The 21,346-nt window shown below is 44.3% G+C and overlaps 1 protein-coding gene across 7 annotated transcripts in view; it reads left to right on the top strand.

The window, feature by feature from the left end:
• The window catches only part of dusp16 (dual specificity phosphatase 16), a 39,145-nt gene extending 21,295 nt beyond the window's left edge, over positions 1–17,850 (top strand). For all 7 annotated transcript variants that reach the window (XM_036517820.1, XM_036517822.1, XM_036517821.1 and 4 more), the window contains exons 2-7: positions 3,740–4,448; positions 6,695–6,833; positions 12,277–12,440; positions 12,674–12,833; positions 13,567–13,690; positions 14,130–17,850. In XM_036517820.1, coding sequence (XP_036373713.1) covers positions 4,200–4,448; positions 6,695–6,833; positions 12,277–12,440; positions 12,674–12,833; positions 13,567–13,690; positions 14,130–15,144 — 1,851 coding nt within the window. In that variant the 5' untranslated portion in view covers positions 3,740–4,199 and the 3' untranslated portion in view covers positions 15,145–17,850. The remainder of the gene's footprint in view (positions 1–3,739; positions 4,449–6,694; positions 6,834–12,276; positions 12,441–12,673; positions 12,834–13,566; positions 13,691–14,129) is intronic.
• The last annotated feature ends 3,496 nt before the right edge of the window (positions 17,851–21,346 follow it).

Here is a 21,346-nt window from a genome sequence, read left to right as displayed (position 1 = left end):
CGCGTTATCTCTGTCAAGCAAAATTGAAATCAATCAAGGTGCTGCCATTGCCACAGAACACCTTTGAAAGCCTTTGAGAATTGCATCCTTCACATTTCTCGGTAAGCACCCATCTGATGGAAGCAAATTCAAAGCACAGTTTCACGCTGTGATGGTGTGTCCAGTTTCTGGCCTGGTGTGTCCAGTTTCTGGATCAATAAAGTGTTATCTCATCTTATCCTATCTCTTATCTTATGGTAATATAATGGATGTAGCAAGTACACACAAGAACATGGTGCTTACAGGTGCTTACAGGGCCTGTCCTTTCCTATAGAGGGCCTCAGTGTTGTCTGTCCAGTCCAGTTTATTGTTTGTGTGCACTCCCAGGAACCTGTACGAGTCCACCATCTCAGTTTCCTCCCCCTGGATGGTAATAGGGGTTTGGGGCTTCCTGCTCCGTCGGAAGTCCACCACCAGCTCCTTGGTCTTGCCGATGTTGGTGGTTCTCCCCGCACCATCTGGTGAAGCTCTCTACCACCCCTTTTTACTCCTCCTCATCCTCAGTGATGCAGCCCATGATGGTGAAATGGTGGAATGCATTCATTTAGCAGACGTTCTTAATCAGATTGACTTCCAGTACAAACGACCAGAAGTGTATCCATTCAAGTTGAATGAGCAACAGTGTCAGGCCCAGACTAGCAAGTGTGAGCACAATACTGTTCAACCTCTACCATAAGTTAACTTGTTCAACTTGACTAGACAGTGTAGAAACTAAGGGAAGTCAAGTATACACACTACCATACATCATAGTCAGATCACAGAATCCAAAACACATTCAATACTACACATAAAATAAACAGCAAGTAATACAAAAAATACAAGCAGCATAAGCATTGTAAATTTTTGTCTTCTCACATTGCCTCTAAAGAAGCCATTTATCACTCACAGATAACATGAATGCCACTGGAAAATCGCTTGGCCATTATGGTAATGCTTTATGTTTGGATGAATCTAAAGTGAGACTACCTCTGTCAGCCATTGACCAGCATACAACAGAATGTGCTGACCTCTTCAAATAGCTCATATTACTGCAGCAACACCTGGCAGTGCTTGGCTCCTAATCCTACTTGTCGGAAGGAATGAAGTAGCAGAACACTAATTAGATTGTATCCAGGATATACTTCAAATTGCAGGAATGTGAGCAATGCACAGCCTACATATGGTACTCAGTTTATACCCTGGTGTTCCCTAACGACCCCCTACAGCAAAGATACAGCTTTGATAGATACAGGCCAGGTTCAGGGGTTTCTGCAAGCGTAGTCTCCCACAGAGACAGATAACAGCTGAGCTTCTCTATAGCCAAGAAAGTCTGTTTAGTGAGCCCTTGCAGTGAGTACATGCCACAAGTCCATGCAGTGCATCCATGCAGCAACCCTATGCAGTGAGTCTGTAGAAAGAGTTCATTCAGCGAGTCCATGCCTCGAGACCGTTCAGTGCGTCCGTGCAGCAAGTCTATGCAGAGAGCATGCAGTATGTTTGTGCAGTGAGTCCATGCAGTGAGTCCATGCAGTAAGTCTGGTAGTGGATGATGTCGGTGAACCAACCATATGAGCTCATAACAAGGTCACTGGAATCTATACCCATAGTTCTCTCTCTGTTTCTCTCCACCTTGATCTCTCTCTCTCTCTTTCTCTCTCTCTCTCTCTCACAAAATGAAATGTGATGTTTGGCTGTTGAGATTTTTGCTTCCTGGAAAGTTTTCTAAAGTCTACCACCTGGGACAAGTCTTTGCCATTGATGGTGGTCCGAGACAACATTTCCTCTCTGGGTTGTTGTTTTTGAATCCCCCTAACTTCATATGAGCTCTTGCAAATCCAAGTGTCATTTCTCTACAAGGATTGCCCTTTCATTTTTGATTTATGATTATTCTATAGGAATTGCAATGGCAGCAACTCCCTGCTTGTAAATAAAGACTTGCAAGACGTTCAGATTTAGAAATAAGACTGTCTCATTCCCAGTGGAAATCATCAAGCATATTGCTTTGCAATATTAATAACATCCTTTCACATTTCACTGGCTCTTACTGATAGAATCACCCATCTTAATGAGCAGTTCAGGGTGGCCTCAGCTTCTGTAATCCAGCACAAAATGTTTCTCAAACTACGTGATCTCAAAGAGCAGCTTCGTCTTCGTATTATAGCATTGACTTGGTGCCTAATGTTAATGGGCGTCCCCCTGTGATACCTTCTGAATGTGCATTTTAGACTTTTCAGTGTGCGGTTTTTTGCACTGTATCAACAGGTCTGTCCCAGGTCTGCTCATGAAGGCCTCATTTTCACATCTCCACATGGGCGCATGTGACATGATTACTGACACATTTATTTGGAAGTGAAATTTTTTGAGCAAAAGCCAAATGGAATAGTGAGAATAAACATGTTGAAAGAGACCACATCTGGAAGGAAGCAGGTCTGTGCTGGCACGTCTCAAAATCCAGCTCTCGGCATGAATCTTCACAGAATGCCTTACTTGCCACACGCTACGCTCCAGCTGCAGCAGCCCCCCTGCATGTTTCAAACCACGGAAATTCAAGGGTTACTGTCAGGCAGCACAGGCTAGGACTCAGTCGCAGACCCCAAAAACGCGAGGGCAGAGAAACACACGGCAGAATCAAAAACCAGGGCACAGGCAGGGTCAAAACCAGAGAGGCAGTCCGAGGGCAAATCCAAAAATGGGAAAGTCAGAACGGGCAGGGTCGGAAAACGGGAGGGCACGATCAGGCGAACAAAGCAAAGCGGCAGGCAAAAAACAGAGTCAAAAACAGGCAGGTCGAAATCACAAAAACAGCGAACAAAGATAACGCGGGGACGAAACAGGCGAAAAACACTGTGACGAACTAGCAAAGACTGCACAGCGAGCAGGGCATATAAAGGGACAGACCGACGAGGGGATGAGATGCAGGTACGCAGGTAATCAGGCGGAGACAGGGCGGAGAGAAGGGCCGGGCAGAAACACAAGGGAAAAAGGAAAAAAAAACCAAAAGCGCAGGGCTAGGAGGCGGGAGCACTGACAGTTACATAAAATAGTCACTTGCATTTCTAAAATATTTCAGTTGAACACAACCATGGCCATGTTGTATTTCGAGCTGCTTTCCATGGTTGAACTTTGACATACTGAATGTCAAAAAAAGGAAGAATGCACAGGAATGCACCTTGAAAATGATTATTAGCATTGGCACTTGTGGTAGTGCAATTTGTTGTCATTTGTTGTGGGTGGTCAGCCAATTTGTACAGGAAAATTCTGCACTTGATGCTCCCCATTGAAACTGCTCATTTGGATGCACATTTGGGGATTTCCACAGTGCAAGTTTTGTTTTCTGACTCAGCTGCCACGTGGAGAGTGTTTAAATTGAAGTGTTGTGTGAAGCTTGTTTACCACCCACCCTGTGTCAGTGGAAGGAGCAGCCTGTTTCTGTGCTTGGGAATGTTCAGGATAATACCAAGCATCATCAGGGCTCCGTTTCGCCGTCAGACCATGAAACGGCACTGTATGTGGTGTTGAAATAAGGTGCTGCTAGTGTACGCCCTCTGTAGTGGGTTGGTTATGTATTCAGCACAAATTCATAGATACGTTCAATACACAGGCATTCTCTTTTACAGCAACAGTAACATCATCCATTGAGTTATCCTGTATCTTAAGGAAGCACAGCAGCTTTTCAGCTGAAAGGTAGCTTGTGCTTTTGCTCTCATCTTCTCCGCTGCAGATAACTTCTTGACCATGAAGACCGGGGGAAGATAGTATGATGTAATCTCTACACAGCCAGAGGAAACAGCACTCTTTTGTCTCAGCTGTGTGATGGTGTGAAAGAGCGCCCCTGCCCCCCCAGCGTTAAAAAACCTCCTCTTCCAGCATAATCAGGACGTAGTGGACACAATCCTCCCCATTTGGCAAAGCCTCTGCATCTCTACACTCACACACACACTCGCACACACACACACACACACACACACACACACACAAAGAGAGACAGACCGGGGGGTGGAGTTTACTCCTTTCAGAGTGCCTCCATCTTTTACAAATGGGCCCAGGCTCTCTGCTGCCAAGCACCACCAGGATGACATCATCACACCCGGCTAACACAATGGAGCGCTTCATCTCCTGAGGGCTTGCTCAGGGGTCGCATCACTGCACCGGACCGAGTGAGGAGGGGGGGGGGGGGCGTAATGTCAGAGCGTCCTGTGGCGGGGAGCAGACTAGGAGGGGTGCGGACCATGGGGGCGGAGGCTCTGGTGGCCCTCCTGGAGGGGGGGCTGGACCACGTGTTGCTGATTGACAGCCGACCCTTCGTGGACTACAATGCCTCACATATCCTGGAGGCCGTCAACGTCAACTGCTCCAAGCTGATGAAGCGGAGGCTGCAGCAGGACAAGGTGCAGATCACAGAGCTGCTGCAACACTCAGCCCGGAGCAAGGTGGGTCCATCCTAATCCAGCAGAAAATCACTGCACTCAGCTGTTGAGCTGCTCTGCTATTGTTTCTTGCACAGTATTTTTTGGTAATTCCACAGATTACTGAACTCCAAATGTTGTGTAAGAAGGCAAAAAATGTAAGATTGATATTCCATGTAAGAAATGGAGCACATTGTGTTCAACTGCATTTGAGTAGAGCTCCAGATCATGTTCTTCTGTTGATATGCTGGCATATACTCAGCTCCATATATTTTTCTTATTATTCTGTCTGTTGTGCTTCGCTTGTTAAAAAGTAAGCCTTGCAACAATATCATCAGGGAAAAAAAAGAAAATTTTTATTGTTGTGTTAATAATTTACCCTACATATTAGATCTTTCCTTTTGACAAAACTTTTCCTAAGTAAGGTCTAGACTTGTGTTGAACAGACTCAAACTGTGACCTATTACTGGTTTGAAGTCAATCGTCTGATGACTGATGTCTAGACTGCTACCTGTCTGTCTCACCTTCAGAGCCTGCTACTTGTCTGTGTCACCCTCAGGTCTAGCCTACTGTCTCTGACACTCAGGTGTAGCCTGCTACCTGTCTGTCTCATGCAAATCCTCAGGTCCGCTGATTTTCAACATAATATTTTCACATACCCCAAGCAATGCAATGCTCCAGTGTTCTGCCAAATTCTGTCTTATTAGAAGTGTGTCCCTGTGTCATTGGTGAACATGCAGATTGTCCCTGTGCAGTTAGGTCAGCAATAGAGCCCGACCGATATAGGATTTTTAAGACCTATACCGATTTCAATATTTGAGGATTTAAAAATCCGATAATGATATATCGGCCGATATTCTTTTTTTTCCCCCCTTTTTTCCAGAAACATAACATTAACAAAGATTTTCCTGGACATTTGTTATGTGTAGTTATTTAAGAGTCCTCACCAAGATAACATGGCATAATGCAGTTTAAAAATAAATGTTTTATTGTCATAAATAGTACTTTGAACAAAAGTACAACAAAATATTTTAATTTAATATAATTTAAACCTTTCTCATGACAAATGAATACCATACAGTAATATAATAACATGTTATTTAATTGATATTATGTGAATGATATTGTTGCATTTGTTGTGGGTGAAGTCCAAGGTGGCTTGTAGTTTGCCCGGATCCTTACTCAGAAGCCAAACCACTCCTGCAGGGTATTCAGTTAACGGTCGTAGATCAGGAATGGGTCATAGCTAAAACCTTCAGGACTCTACCCATCCATGGGGAATTATACAACTCAGCACCTAGGTAAATATAATGTCCAATTATGCAAATATAATGGCAAACATTGCATAGTGCATCAGTCTTCTGTCTCTGTCTGTAAGATAGTAGTAGTGTAAAAATTTCTACTTATGTGAGATATCTCTGAGTTCAGACAGGTTCCAGTCAGGTGTGGTCTATTGAAGAGAGTAAATGATGGTCATGATGTGCAAGTATACCAGATACTGTACCACAAGGCAGGGCAAATGCCAAGAAATGTTACACAGTGAGTATCTTCAAACTTCACAGGACCCACCATGATAGTCCACCCACAGTTCAAGAACAAAGAAGCTGACAAATCCAGTCACTCTCCCAACACAAGAACAGTGGTAACTGTCATGGTAATGCATGAACCAAACGGTTTCCTGTAGACAGCAGGTTCCATTGTCTGTAAACCAATTGAACTTACAAGAACATTTAAAGAGACTGGACAAATCATATAGCTTATATTCCTTACAGTTGCCTTTTCCAATATATGATGAGGTCCCTGTCCTGTACGTCCTGCGGGTTTGTGTGTCACATTACTCAAACATGGAGGTCAGCATTTATGTTGGCAGTCATCCATGTTCTTCATCATGTGTGTAGACTTATCCAGCGTCATATCAGCTTTATCTGTGATCACACTGGACACTGGAATCAGTTCTATGCTGTACTACCTCTATGTGCAATCATTGGGTAAGGGATATGTAAATGGATACTTTGGTTAGTATGTGTGGCACCCTTGAGCTCTACTGGATCCTTTGTTATCTGCCTGCCAGACTGTGGTGTGAGAATACTCTGTGATGAACACTAATATGTTAAGTGTTTGTGTGGTTGTTTTGCAGGGCCATGCTTCAGTCTCTCTCTCTCACGTGGAGCAGGAGGTGGTCATGTGTGTGTGTGTATGGGTGTGTGTGCGCATTCATGTGTGCACATGCGTGTGTGCTGCAGGGTGATGCTTCGGTCTCTCTCTCTCAGGTTGAGCTGCAGATGGAGCAAGAGGTGGTAGTGTATGACCAGAGTTCTGCAGACCCTGCATCTCTGTCCTCAGAGGCCTTCCTCTCCGTCCTGCTGGCTAAGCTGGAGAAGAACTTCTCCTCCGTGCACCTTCTCTCAGGTCAGCCCCTCACTGTGTATCCCAAATATCTCCTCCTGTTTACTCTGATACTCTTCTCCTTCACCCAAACATCAACTCCTTCTCAACCTCAAAATCTCCTCCTTCTCACCTCAATATCTACTCCTTTGTTTTATGCACACTACTGTATTCTATGCATTTGTGTAATATGCATGTAATGTATCGGCATGTACATGATCACTGTAGAACATGCTCATTGGTTAGGGGTTGTCTTGTGACATGGTTGGACAGTGAATGTTTTATGTGGTTCTCTGCACGTGGTACGCCTAGGCTGTTCCATAGAGCTCAGTTGCTGTTGAGCCCAGTTCTGTGTATGGAAGCTGAGTAGGTCTTTGCCCCTGTGAATGAGGCTCAGTTAGAATCAGGGATGGCTTTGTGTGTGCTGGGTCTCCTTGCCTTACCATGGTCCAGCACAAAGCTTCTTACCCACAAAGGTGCAGAAGAGGGTGCATTAGTAAACATGTCATCACACCCAGTGTATGCCATCCTTCCCTCAGCCACTGATACAGGATTGGCTACTCCCTAGTTTTAATCCCATCTCCAGTTACGTGGGAAAAGTTCAGAGAGGTCTGTGGTCAGTGGGTTAAGCAGATGATCTGCACGAAACCTTCATCATCAATGACAGAGAACAGTAGAGGTGGAGCAGTGCATTCTGGGGTTTGTATGTGGTCAAAACAGCCTGAAATAGGATATGAAACCATAAAGGGATTTCATATCAGCCATTTTTGTAGTTATAAATTCATAGGGTTTTTTCAATATGGATACCGACAGGAGTTAAAAAAACAGGAGGTGAGGTTAGAGATAGTTGAACATTTCTCTGTCTTGGAAAAAGTTGTGTCTGATAGTCATATGAGATGATGTCATATAGGATGATTTCATGGTTTTGCTCTGCCATTACCTCACTATTACATAAGTGCACTTATGTAATAGTGAAAGAAGTGGGTACGTTAAGGGCTAGCTTTTGATTGGGCACAGAATAAGACATGATCTGTCATTACTCTGGACCCAGAACTACGTGTACCAAACCAGTTTGGCTGAGAATCTGGCTTTGTCACTGTGGAGAGGAATTAAGTATGATGACCAGCTAAAATTTACCAACCACATTGCTACGACTACCAGATCATGCAAATTCGCACTGTACAGCATAAGAAAAATCAGGCCCTACCTATCTGAGTATGCTGTGCAGCTCCTTGTCCAGGTACTGGTGATCTCAAGACTAGACTACCAATGCTCTCTTGGCTGGCCTACCTGCATGTACCACTAAGCCTCTGCAGTCGATACAGAATGCAACTGCACATCTGGTTTTCAACCAGCCAAAAAGGATTCACGTTACACCTCTCTTGGTCTCACTACACTGGCTCCCTGTAGCTGCCCTCAAAATGTTCAAGGCCTTGATGCTTGCATACAGGGTGACCAAAAAATCTGCACCTACCTACCTGAACTCACTGCTGCAACCCTATGTTCTCTCCCGACCGCAACACTATGCCACTGAATGCAGCGTAAAATCTTGGACTTTAGACAAATAGTGCTGATGTGATCAATCTGGAGGTAGTCAATTAGATAGTGTTTACATGTGATCAGGTCTGGAGTTAGTCTAATAGACAATTTATTGTCTGTCCAGCTGAACATGTTCCCAAAGGTTCATTTTAAATTGCTTGTTTCTAGTAAACCTAAAATAACTCCAAGATGACAAGCATATTAAACCATCATGGCCTTTATTTACCTCCTAGAACAAGCTTTTCCTGTATGTATATACTAGCACTGAGGTTGATTTCAGCTCAGCTGCAGTCGTTGCTTGGTTGTGTTGTATTACTATAGAATATAAGAAGTTAAATGATGAGAACCAGCTGTTCAGCTCAGCTAGGCTCCTCATTCTCGTTTTAAATGGGCAATAGCTCACCCTGTTCTGAAGAAACTGAAACTGGGTACTTCTGTTTTAAATAACTTATCACCATATACCTTTTCTTTCATAAAAATGAAAAAGTGGTCTCCGAACAATTATTAGTCTTGATGAGTTCAAATGACCTTTTTTGAAAAATTCCAGTCTGGCGTCCGCTCTTCGCATAGCACTGAAACTGCCTTACTGAAAGTGACCAGTGACCTTCTCAGAAATGCTGATGCTGATAATTCCTCTGTTTTAGTTCTATTAGATCTAAGTGCTGCCTTTGATACACTTGATCATGCCATTCTTTTGGGTCGCTTTAGAAACTTGGTTGGTATCACTGGCATGGCTCTAGTCTCTTTGACAATATAAAAGCTGCCAAGTCTGTGTCTTTTAAATCACTTTTGAAAACTAATTTTTACAAATTTACATTTCATTTTTATTTTTATTGTATTTTATTTTACTGTGTTCTACTTATTTGTTTGTTTCCATGTTGTTATAATGTGGATTGTGAAGCATTTATTATGCTGTGCTATTCTGCCTAAACTGTAGAGTGTATCCAGCATTGTGGCACACCTGATGTTGAGTGCGGTACACTAATGATGCAGTCACTGATGTCTGTCAGTGGTTATTGAGAGGGGGAGTAGTTCTCATCCTCTCTACCTTTTCCTCCAGCGCAAGGACTCTCCAGTACTGAAAATGAAGTTTCAGTGCTGAGGGCTTTGAGCATGCAGTGACCATTCTCACAGAAAACCTAGTGCTAATGGGCTTTGCAGGTGAAAGTAAGAAAAATAATGATGACTATTGGATAAGACTAGTTCATTTCCAACATGACAAATACGGATAAGTCTTAATTGTTTCCAACATGATCATGCATTCATCTGATGTTCTCAGTGATGAAAAGGTTAACACAATTTTTCTTATTCTCAGTTTTGAAAAAGTTGTGTTTTTGTAATCACTCTGCTGTAAATAAAAAAAAAAACTGGTCCAGACTCAGGGTGTCATGAGACTGGTACTCATTCAGGGTGTAGTGGTACTGGTACACACTCAGTGTGTAGTGAGACTGGTGCTCACTCAGGGTGTAGTGAGAACTGGTCAGGCCATATTGGTTCTGGGCACCACACTATAGGAGGGCATAAAAGCTGTTGAAAAAGCACAGAGAAGGGCAATGATGCTGCTTTAAGAAAAACATAATCAGAGGAGATTTTATTGAGGGTTTAAATAATTAAAGTGGATTAATAAAGTGGACTGCAGAAGCTATGTAAAGATTTTATCTGTCAGCAGGAAAGAGGACATTGGTGGAAATAGGTTAATAGTAAATTTCATGCTAACATTAGAAATATTTGTCAGAATTATGGATACATGGAATAGCTTGGCAGGAAGCAGAGATACTTCAAAGTGTTGAAGACCAGGTTTGACACAGTAAGAGGTCTTGTGCCCTAAAACGGGAGCATGCAGAGGCATCTGTTCAGGGGGACCTCTAATGTGACGCACAGGAAATCCTTGTCCAACTGGTTGCCAGGCAGCCGTGTCAGGAGTAGTGAGTTTTCTGTACTTAACTCCCAAGAGCTGGGGAGTTCTGACAGGAAGTGAGGTTTGAAAGTTGTTTTAAATGAAAGAAAGTGACCTGGCTACGACCTTTGACATATATAGTGCATGATGCAGTTTATGGAGTTACAGACGAAGTAGTCAGTCACTTCGGATATATTTTTTAGGATAAAGCAAGATTAAGTTCACAAAAGGTTCCCCTTATAAGAATCAACTGCTTGGAAGCATCATAACACTTTATGTAAAGAGATTCACAAAGACAGAAATGAGAAGAGATACTTCTAAAATAAAATGTTATTGAAAGTGTACTCTGACACTTTGAGTCCTTGAATAAAGATGTGTTGTAAAGGAAACACATGGTCTACATGTTTGTGCACTTCTCTCACCTGTGTGCTTGTGAGTTTACAGGGGGGTTTGCACAGTTGTCACTTGTGTTTGTTTGTGTTTGCAGGAGGGTTTGTGCAGTTTTCACCTGTGTGTGTGTGTGTGTGTGTGTGTGTGTGTGCACTAAATTCTATCTAAAAAAAAACTTTTAAAAGCAATGCGTGTAGTATCCCAACGCATCTCCTCTGTCAGAAAAACTGCTATTGGTATGGCTAACGTTCTACAAAATTCCCTCATTGGCTGAGACAGCGTTACCTGACCTTGAAAATCAAACGTTTTCTCAGACCCGCTGCTGGAAACAAGGATGGAAGGTAAGTATCCAGTAAAAGGGTCATTGTGCTCAAAACATGCCGTTAACCAAATTACACTAGGTTAATTGGACCTTTTTGAAGCAGTATAAGTAGTCTACACTTATACTGCTTATTTCTTTTATATTCCAAGCCTTTTTGCTAAGGACTTGTAATAAGGACTAATTGGTGCACTTATGCTGTAAGTTGCAACAGTTTGACACTACACATTTAACAATAAATGTAATAGTAATGTATATTTAATCTTTCACATGAAACATTCAAAGAAATTTACCCTAAAGCACAGCCCTTCTGAATTACAGTTGTCATTTAAACAACTGTTGACGAAATTAAACTTTAGCTCGCTTGCAGTTGTACTGTATGTCGGAACGTTGCGGCAAAGCTGAAAATACCCGTTTGCCCTCTTCATTTGGCCTCATCATCATCATGGAAGTTGAGTTATTAAAATAAAAATTTGTGGCACACATTTTGCACTTCACAGTATTTTCGCTAACTTTATCACAGTCCTTCCACATGGTACCCTACTTTTGTATGAGCTGTCTATTTTTTACATAAATGACTTAAGACCAAATGGGCTCCTAGAATCTCCCCACAGCTTCAGAAAAAGCGTGGACACACAAGCTAGTTTGAAGGTGTGATATTTCATGCTTTATGATGAAAATGCAGCCTAAATCAATCTTCTTTATTTCTTACACAATGATTGCCATTGTTTATCCGATAATTGAAGGCTTTTAAAATAGCGATAAGCATCTGCTGCATAGCCAAAATAAGATAACCATAGAGAAATTTACCTTCACAACGTCAATATTAGCTCCCTTTTAGTAGGCCCTGTCTCTCTCTTGTACACCGTCTCATTCGAACGTGCACACCCTCACACACATGCTGCAGTTCAAATGTGACCCTCACAGATAATCTGTAATGCCAAATGTGGTCATTTTAGTTATTGCAATTTTCAGTTTATTTTTATCTTTGAGAAAGAATTTTCATTTGATCTTTTTGCTCTTTATTTGACTTTATGCCTGAAAATATATGACTAAGGAAAGAGGGTTTGTAATTAAGTCCATGTTGTCACAGCCTATTTCTTTTCACTCTGGAAAAAAACATGTTAAAAGCATTCAAATATCGGCCTGAAATAACAGTGATCGTCCTCTTTTTGTCACAGATAATCATTATCGTATCAGCCTTAAAAAAACCATATCGGTCGACCCCTAATTTGCACAGTTCCTGCCTGTGTGTGTGTGTGTGTTTGCAGGGAGGTCTGCACAGTTCTTACCTGTGGGTGTGTGTGTGTGTGTGTTTGCAGGGGGGTTCGCGCAGTTCTCCCACCTGTTCCCGGGCTTGTGTGAGGGCAGGTCTGTGCTGGTGCCGTCCTGCATCTCCCAGCCCTGCCTACCAGTCGCCAATGTGGGCCCCACCCGCATCCTGCCCCACCTGTACCTGGGCTGCCAGCGCGATGTGCTCAACAAGGTACCAGCCACACACACATGTGCACGCACACACACACACGCACGCACGCACGCAGACAAGCAACATTAGAGTGAATTAGTCCCTCTCGGCTCACACAGGTCTGTGTGTATGCATGCATGTGGACATGCGTGCATGTGTGTGTATGTCTCTGTGTCTGTATGTTTGCGTTTGTCTGGGTGTGTGTGTGAGTGACTGTCCCTCTCAGCTGTATGCCCTGTGTCCCTTCCCTGCAGGATCTAATGCAGCAGAATGGCATTGCCTATGTCCTCAATGCCAGCAACACCTGCCCCAAACCCGACTTCATCCCCGAATCCCACTTCCTTCGTGTGCCTGTCAATGACAGCTTCTGTGAGAAGATCTTGCCCTGGCTTGACAAGTCTGTGGAGTTTATAGGTCAGTCTGTAAACTTCATGGCCACCCTAAACCGCAGCAGGAAAGGGGTCATTGGAGTGATAATGGTCATCATCAGACTTCAGCCACCTCATTGGCTCTTAGAGAGGGCTTCACGGGGAGGAATTAACGTAAGTGTTTATCACACACTGTATGAGGCTGCATAATCCATTCATTACTAGTAGCTCCTTGTTCTTAAGTCTGCTTAGCAGTACTCACAATGTATCATACACTGCAATCTTCATAGCTGGCATAATTTTGAATTTCAGAAAGTAGTTCTGTGGGGGATCCTGAGTGGCTCAGTCGGTAAAAAGCACTCGTTCTGAGTGTAGATTGAGCGCTACGGCCAGAGTTCAAACCCGACCGTGTCACTAGCCGACAGTGACCGGGAGCTCACAGGCGGGACACATTGGCTTCGTTCCGATGGGGATAGGGGTGGGTACGTCGGCAGGGGCTTTGGGGAATTGGCCATTCCAGATTGGGGAGAAAATGGAAAATGAAAAAAAAGAAAGTAGTTCTGTGAATGGAAATAGAAGACTCAGCACTGTGTGCTGGGTGCGCTAAACTCAGGTCAGGCCCCACAGCTATGAAACCATTGGTGGGGGAGGATTTGAGAGAGCTTTGGAGTGCTGGAGGCAGCAGGCACATTCTCCACAGACACACAAAGAGGAACATTCCTTCCTGATGGCTCCTGGGAAAACATGCTGAATGGGTGGCCTCTCCTTTGTCTTTGCAGAGAGAGCCAAGGCCTCCAATGCCAGGGTCCTGGTCCACTGCCTGGCTGGAATCTCCCGCTCTGCCACCATTGCCATTGCCTACATCATGAAGAGGATGGACATGTCTCTGGATGAAGCCTACAGGTACAGCCTTTTGGATCATTTAACATCCCCTATTGCACCCCCTAGCACCAGACATCATCCCCACAGCCACATCCCAGAATGTCACAGAACATCCTTATCGTCATGCCCCTCAGTGTCCCAGAGCATCCCCATAGCCACACCCTACAGGGTCACATGTCTCCTTTCCTGTGTCATAATCCACACAGTAACTGTGGGCTGAGCAGTGGCTTTCAAATCTAACAAAGGCCCTCTATTAGCTTCCAAAAGGGGTCCCTGGCTTCCTGTTTTGTTCAGGATCAATCAGAGAGGCATCCCCAGATTCCAGTCTAATAGACCAAGGGCCTTGGTTCACCCCTAATTATCCAGTCTCTGGTGTCCAATTAAAGCATGTACAATGAGAAGCGTTAATGAGAGTTTGTTTATTCTAAGATAACCGCTGCCATTATGTTTCATCCTGCAGGTTTGTGAAGGAGAAAAGACCGACCATATCCCCTAACTTTAACTTTCTGGGCCAGCTCCTGGACTTTGAGAAGAAGATCAAGACTCCCCCGGGACCCATGGGAGCCATCGCCAAACTGACGCTGCTGCACCCTGCTGGGCAGGAGGAGGGGGTGAACCTCAGCACCTTAGAGACCGCTGTGGGCCCTGCCCCTCTGCAGCTTCCAGTCCCCAGTCATATCAGTGGGGAACGTGTAGAGGCGTGTCCCCTGGCACGAGGGCTGGATAGCCTGTGTCTGGGCGGGGCTGAGGGCGGGGAGGAAAGCGTCCGGCTCAAGCGCTCCTTCTCCCTGGATATCAAGTCCCGTGGCGGGAGCAGTGGCCACGCCCCTGAGGGGGTGGAGCACCACAAGGCCTCAGCCTTCAAGGAGACGGCCAGCAAGCCCTGCCAGTTCTCCCCTGTGGAGGAGGTGTCGGAGCAGTCCACTCCTGAGCACAGCCCTGACAAAGAGCAGGTGGATACTCCCAGCGCTTCGCAGCCCCTGCCCAGTCCGCACCCCCACCCTTTGCACCGCAGTGGCAGCATGGAGGACGGACCCCAAGCTGCCAGCTTCCTGTTGGGTCTGTCCAGCAGCCAGCAGCACCTGGCACGGCCAGGTGTAGGCCACACAGCCCTCAAGGGCTGGCACTCAGACATCCTGGCACCAGCCGCCTCCTCCTCCTCCTCCTCCTCACTGGCCAGTGGCTGGTACCTCTCCTCTGACTCGGCCCGCATCTACTCAGCCTCCGTCCTGTTTGGCGGCAGTGGGGCGGGCTTCCCGGCAGCGGTGCGGCGGCGGCAGAAGGGCAGTGACCGTGGTGACTCGCGGCGCAGCTGGCACGAGGAGAGCCCCTTCGAGAAGCAGCTGAAGCGGCGCAGCTGCCAAATGGAGTTTGGTGACGGTGGCTCTGAGGGCCGGCACTCACGGGAGGAACTGGGCAAGGTGGGCAGCCAGTCCAGCTTCTCAGGCAGCATGGAGATCATTGAAGTGTCCTGAGAGAGGCCATGCCCCCTCAGCCCGCCCCCTCCAAGCTCATCAAATCAGAACGGTCATGGTGGGGAAGCTCGGCTTCCTTTGGTCCAATCTAAATGATCCTCCTGAAGACGCCTTGAGGATTTGTCCATTGAAGACTCTGGATTGGCTGTTGAGCTACATGCTTCAAGCAATTTCCCCTGACCAGAATTGACGTACTTATGGCCTCAGCTCTGTACATAGAAACTGTCACCTCAAAGAGGCAGCTGTGTGTTTCTGAATATAGGGGGGAATAAGGGGAACGCACACCAGCTAACAAAGTTTATTTTTCAACTGAAGACTGAGCCCTCTGTGTGCTCTGTTTGCTGACATGCTTCCGCACTGGCATGATTAGTAGGTGATAAGTTCAGACCCAGAGGTCCACCAATGCACAGTGTATACAATCCAAGCACAAAACCGAACTTGACTTGAGACACATAAGTGGCTTCCGAGGGTGCCTAAAGTAGCAAAACTCCAGTACCTCACAAGATCCAAATTAAGGGGTTTATTTGCTTTTTTTTGGTTTTTGGTTTGTTGCTCTCCAATGCGGAGCTCATCAGTAATCGCAATCTCAGGTCTTACAATTAACAGGAAGAAGAGATGCCTACAGAAGGCCCCTGCGGCAAAGAGCTGAGGATTTTTTTCAGCATGGTGTGAAATGGATCATTGAAACCCCTCTGTGCAGAATTGGAGAGGGAGAGAAGGTTTTTGACATTACTCGTTCAGACATAAGAGTTGTTTATGGAAGTGATCAACTAGAGGAAGAGGCTGGAACTCTTGATGAAAAAAACCCTTGTAGTGCAGCTGGCCATGATGGTCTCCTGGTGTCAACTTGGACTACAACGCTCATACATACAATAGTGCGTGGGGTGCGTACCGAAAATGGGCGCAACAATGCAGTCGTTCACCAGGTTTGCTACCTTCCCAGTCTTCTCTGTATTGTAATATTGCACTATTGCCTTTTGCAAAATCGTTTAAAGTGTTTCAACAGTTAGCTGTTTTGTTTTAAAAGCACTGGACAGCAGTTTCAATCCAAACAATATTGCACTTCTGATTGTGTGACAGGGAAAACAAATTGCCAAACAAGTGCTTTCAGTAATATGGCAAGGACGTACATTCTGTGTTTATAGTCCTTGTGACTGCTTGCCTTTAAATGTAGAGCAGACCCTTGGGTTCTAATAACGAGAATGATTTCATGGTAAATCAGGAAAGCATGTTGCAAAGACTGCTAACTGGACACTCAACTGGGGAAATGGCACATTAGCTGGATTCGTAAGATTTGTGTTGCAGAAACTTTAGTTTAATTTCCAAGAAAACAAAATTCCATTCATGTAAAGACACACCACCTCAAACAGTTACTAGAGAAGAACTTCAGGATGAAATTAACAAAAGTTTCAGTTTAAACACATCAGGGCAAGGCTCAGTTCAGTGTGTTCATTTTCTCTTTTTGTTTACATCTACTACAGAAGGTTTTTGAGATTTCAGCTTCCAGTTTGAAAAACCACCACACGATGGTCAGATGAGATGAGCTTACAGAAAAATTTGAGTTAAGCCACCTGTCCTGACAGCACGTTTGACAAAACGTTAGACCAACTGGCAGATTAAGCATGATAATACGCGGCGCTGGTATCACTGGTATAGCTCCTGCCTCCAGTATGGCGTTCTCACACCAGCACAGCTAGTGAAAGTGTCAGCTTTCAGTAAGCCTCACATTCATAAGAGCGCACATAGTTTTGTTGCAGTGAAGTGCCTCCAAAACACTGCTGAAGATGGGGCCTCTCTATAATCCCATTGCTGAAGCTGAGATGGGGTTTTCCATAGTCCCAGTGCTGAAGCTGAGATGGGGCTCTCCATAGTCCCAGTGCTGAAGCTGAGATGGGTCCTCTCCATAGTCCCAGTACTGAATCTGAGATGAGGCCTCTCCATAGTTCCAGTGCTGAAAGTCTGACCGGAATCTCTGTTGCAGAATGTCTGCTCTGCACAATCTGTTGTGGATTTGATGGGCTCAGTTCAGTGGCAAACTCTCAGCGACTGGACAAGATGAAGTAGTGAGTGGGGTTTTGGATTAAGCAAGATTGACAAACACATGAAGAAAGGAAGGTGGTTGTGAATTTGAGAAGCGAGCAGTGACATCACCCCAATTCCATACAGCTTCAAATCCTCTCGCACCTTTTAGGTTAACATGTGACACAAATATATTTATCTCTTTTTGTTTTATCTGTTTTCTTTATAAGAGGTGAGATGAATGGAAAACAGGTGCATTAGTTTGAAGAACGTTTCTTTTAAGTCTCCAAAGCTGTGAAAATGTATGTAATATCTTTGGTGCATATGCAGTAGCAGGTATTGCGGTTTGAATCGGGCAAGGAGTTAATTACAGGCAACAGGGAAAGATCTGTTACATGAAATCAGATGACTGTTTAATCACTGCTGGGTTATATCCACAGTTTATTTTCTTCACTCAGTCAATGTAGCCAAATTCAAATCAATTGATTCATTAAACAGATAATCAAGCAGGTTTCTGGGAACAAACAGAACAACACAGTACTAGATTCAAGATGGTACCTTTTGAAGAAGAGTGAACGTAGGCCTGTTGTATTTTTGAGAACATAGTTTGCTTTCATTTTGGCAGTGTGCACATTTTTAATATTTTATGAAGTTGTAATAAGCATAGATGTATGTTGACTGTTGAAATAAAATTTTAAATGGTGGACTTGTGTTTGTGTTCATATTCATGAAATAATCAGTCAAACAGCATGGTTTGTTTATCAGTCGGTATTGAGTGAACTTACATGAAGTCATTTTCAGTTTTGCAATCACACAGTTCTAACAGTAACAGAAGAAATATTGTAATATTGAAACGCATGATTAAAATAAGATGTATTATTGTAAAAAAAGGGTTAATTTCTCACTATTACACTTGGATGTTTTGAAGCTTTTTTGGTGTTGAGCACAGGACTTCAGTTGCCAGTCAATCCCATGTTGCAGCAGAGAGGGGAAGAGTTGTATAGCTTGATGGATGCAGGAAGGCAGAAAAGACCTTCTGTGCCTCTCAGTGGAACATTTTGGGGAGATCAGCTTGCCACTGAAGGTGCTCTTCATCTTCACAAGCCCGTCATGGAGAAGATGGGAGGTGTTGTTTAGGATGCTCACCAGCTTGTTAAGCATCCTTCTCTCCGCGAGCGCCCCTAGTAAGTCCAGCTCAATTCTGCCACCTATGACAGAGCTGGCTTTCCTGATGAGCTTGTTCAGTCTGTTTGCATCCCCAGCTTTCAGACCACACCCCCAGCACACCACGGCGTAGAAGATGGCACTGGAAACCACAGACTGGTAGAACATCTGCAGCATCTTGTTGTAGACGTTGAAGGATCATAGTCTCCGCAAGAAGTAAAGCCAACTCTGGCCCTTCTTGTAAAGGGCCTCTGTGTTCGTAGTCCATCTAAGTGCACTCCAAGGTATTTGTAGGAGTGGACTACTTCAACTTCTACTCCATGGATTGCGACAGGGGTCTGAGCAGGTTTATACTTGAGGAAGATCACAACCAGCTCCTTCGTCTTGCTGACGTTTAGCTGCAGATGGTTCAGGCTGCCCCACTCCACGAAGCTGTCTATCAGTCCCCTGTATTTTGCCTCCTGTTGCCCCTTGATACACCCCACGAGTCATCAGAAAACTTCTGAAGGTGGCATGACTCTGAGTTGTACCTGAAGTCAGAGGTGTACAAGCTGTACTGGAAGGGAGAGAGGACGGTTCCCCTGGTCCCCTGTGCTGCTCAGTACTGTCTCTGACACACTGCTCCCAAGTCTCACATACTGTGGTCTGTTGGTCAGGTAGTCAGTAATCCAGGTCACAAGCGGGGCGTCCACTCGCATGCACCTGAGCTTGTCTCCCAGCAATAAAGGCTGTATGGTGTAAGCAAAGGGAACCAAGCCTTTATATGGAGGTTTAACACGTGGCTACAAACCTGGTGTAGGAAAGAGGGGTACAGGTTTATGGGGCACTGGGACTCCTTTTGGAACAGGGGTGACCTGTACAAGCGGGACGGGTTGCACCTGAACCGGAGGGGTACAGCTGCACTGGGCCAGCGTATGCTTAGGGTAGCAGAGGGTTATTTAAACTAGGGTCTGGGGGGGCAGGGATTTAATACAGTCAGATGGGTAGGGATAGACAGACTGCCGGAATAGAACACACCATGGCTAAATATCTTATTAGTAGAGAGGAAACGATGCTTGTAAATCAGTCAGAGCAGTACTGTAATAGAGGTGGTTCTGGGCAGTTGAGGGTGGGGGTGGAGGGAAGGAGAGGCACACGTGGTACCCTGAAATTCCTCTGTTTAAATGCTAGAACCATAAAAAATAAAATTCTCAATCTGGAAACCGTTATGAGTAATAGTAACTTTGATGTTGTTGGGATTACAGAGACATGGCTTGGTGCAGGGGATGGGGATGAGTACAACATAGAGGGATACAAGCTGTTAAGAAAAGATAGAATCAATAGAAGAGGAGGAGGCGTAGCTCTCTATGTAAAGGATAATCTTTATATTCAGGAAATACCAGGAATGGAGCCCCATGGTGTTAGTGAAGACATATGGATTAAGATATTGGGGGAAAATGAAAAAGGCCTGAATGTTGGAGTATGCTATAGGCCACCAGCCTCAGACAGTAATGTCAATAGTATGCTCTTTGATAACATTAAACTAGCATGTCAGGAGGGTGAGACAATAGTAATGGAGGACTTCAATTACCCTTCAATTAATTGGGAAGCTGTGTCAGGTCAAAGTAAATGTGAGGAAGATTTTTTGGATGTTGTAAATGACTGTTTTTTGATACAGTCTGTTACTCAACCCACGAGAGAGAACACAATCCTAGATCTGGTTCTGTGTAATAATCCTGATAGAATCGGCAGTATTGTGGTAGGGGAACCACTCGGTACAAGTGACCATAGCATAGCAATTACATTTGAAGTTTTTTGGCAAGTTAAGTCTGCATTCTCCAATGCTAGAGTATTCAACTTTAGGCAAGCTGACTTTATTAAGGTGCGTGATTATACAAGGAATATAAACTGGGTACCTCTTCTAGGTGGTAAAACTGTCAAAGAAATGTGGTGCATATTTAAAACGATTATTCTGGATGTACAGCGTAAATTCATTACGCAAGTGAGAAAAGGAAAGCTGAAAAAGAAGCATCCACAGTGGATGAATAAGTCGCTACGGAACAGTTTGAAACAAAAAAGGAAATTATTTAGAAAATACAAGTTGGAGAGCTCAGATAGTAATAAGATTGAATACAGTAATATGCGAGCTCAAGTTAAGAAAAAATAAGGGAAGCCAAAAGGTGTTATGAAAGACAAATTGCACTAGATGCAAAGAGCAACTCTAAACGTTTTTTTCAATATTATGGTCAAAAAAGGATAGTTAAGGATGAAATAAGAGGTATAAAAAATAAGGATGGGGTTATGGTTTATGATAACAAAGCTATTGCTGATACACTAAACAGTTACTTTGTGGAGAGTTTCACTAGTGAAGTGTTTTTGCATATGCCGTCAGGTGCAGTCAGTTCTCAGAGACTTATAGAGGAAATTGATTTAAATGATGCAGAAGTACTAGATAAACTTCAAAAACTTAAAACAAATAAGGCAGCAGGCCCTGATGGAATATATCCAAGAGTTCTCAGAGAACTGACAGTTATTTTTAAGCAATCCCTTAAAACTGGAGAAATACCAGATGACTGGAAACATGGCAGTGTAGTACCCATCTACAAGAAAGGAGACCGGACTGAACCAGGAAATTATAGGCCTGTCAGCTTAACTTGTATCGCATGCAAAATACTGGAATCCATCATGAGGGATAATTTGGAATTATTCCTGGAACGAAATGGTGTTCTAAATGAAAGCCAACACGGTTTTTGCAGAGGGAGGTCGTGCTTAACAAACCTCCTGGACTTCTTTGAGGAAGCTACAGCATGTCTGGACTTAAACCAAGCTTATGATATTATCTATTTGGACTTTCAAAAGGCATTTGACAAAGTTCCGCACGAGAGACTCATATTGAAAATGACATCTGCGGGAATTACAGGAGCTGTCACCGAGTGGGTTCGAAGTTGGTTGTCTAATAGAAAGCAGACTGTAACTGTGGGAGGAATTGTATCAGAGCAAGGTCCTGTACGAAGTGGAGTCCTTATATAAGAAGTGGATT

The sequence above is a fragment of the Megalops cyprinoides genome, chromosome 23, assembly GCF_013368585.1.
Source record: "Megalops cyprinoides isolate fMegCyp1 chromosome 23, fMegCyp1.pri, whole genome shotgun sequence".
NCBI lineage: Eukaryota > Metazoa > Chordata > Actinopteri > Elopiformes > Megalopidae > Megalops > Megalops cyprinoides.
This window is presented reverse-complemented; position numbering and strand designations above follow the sequence as displayed.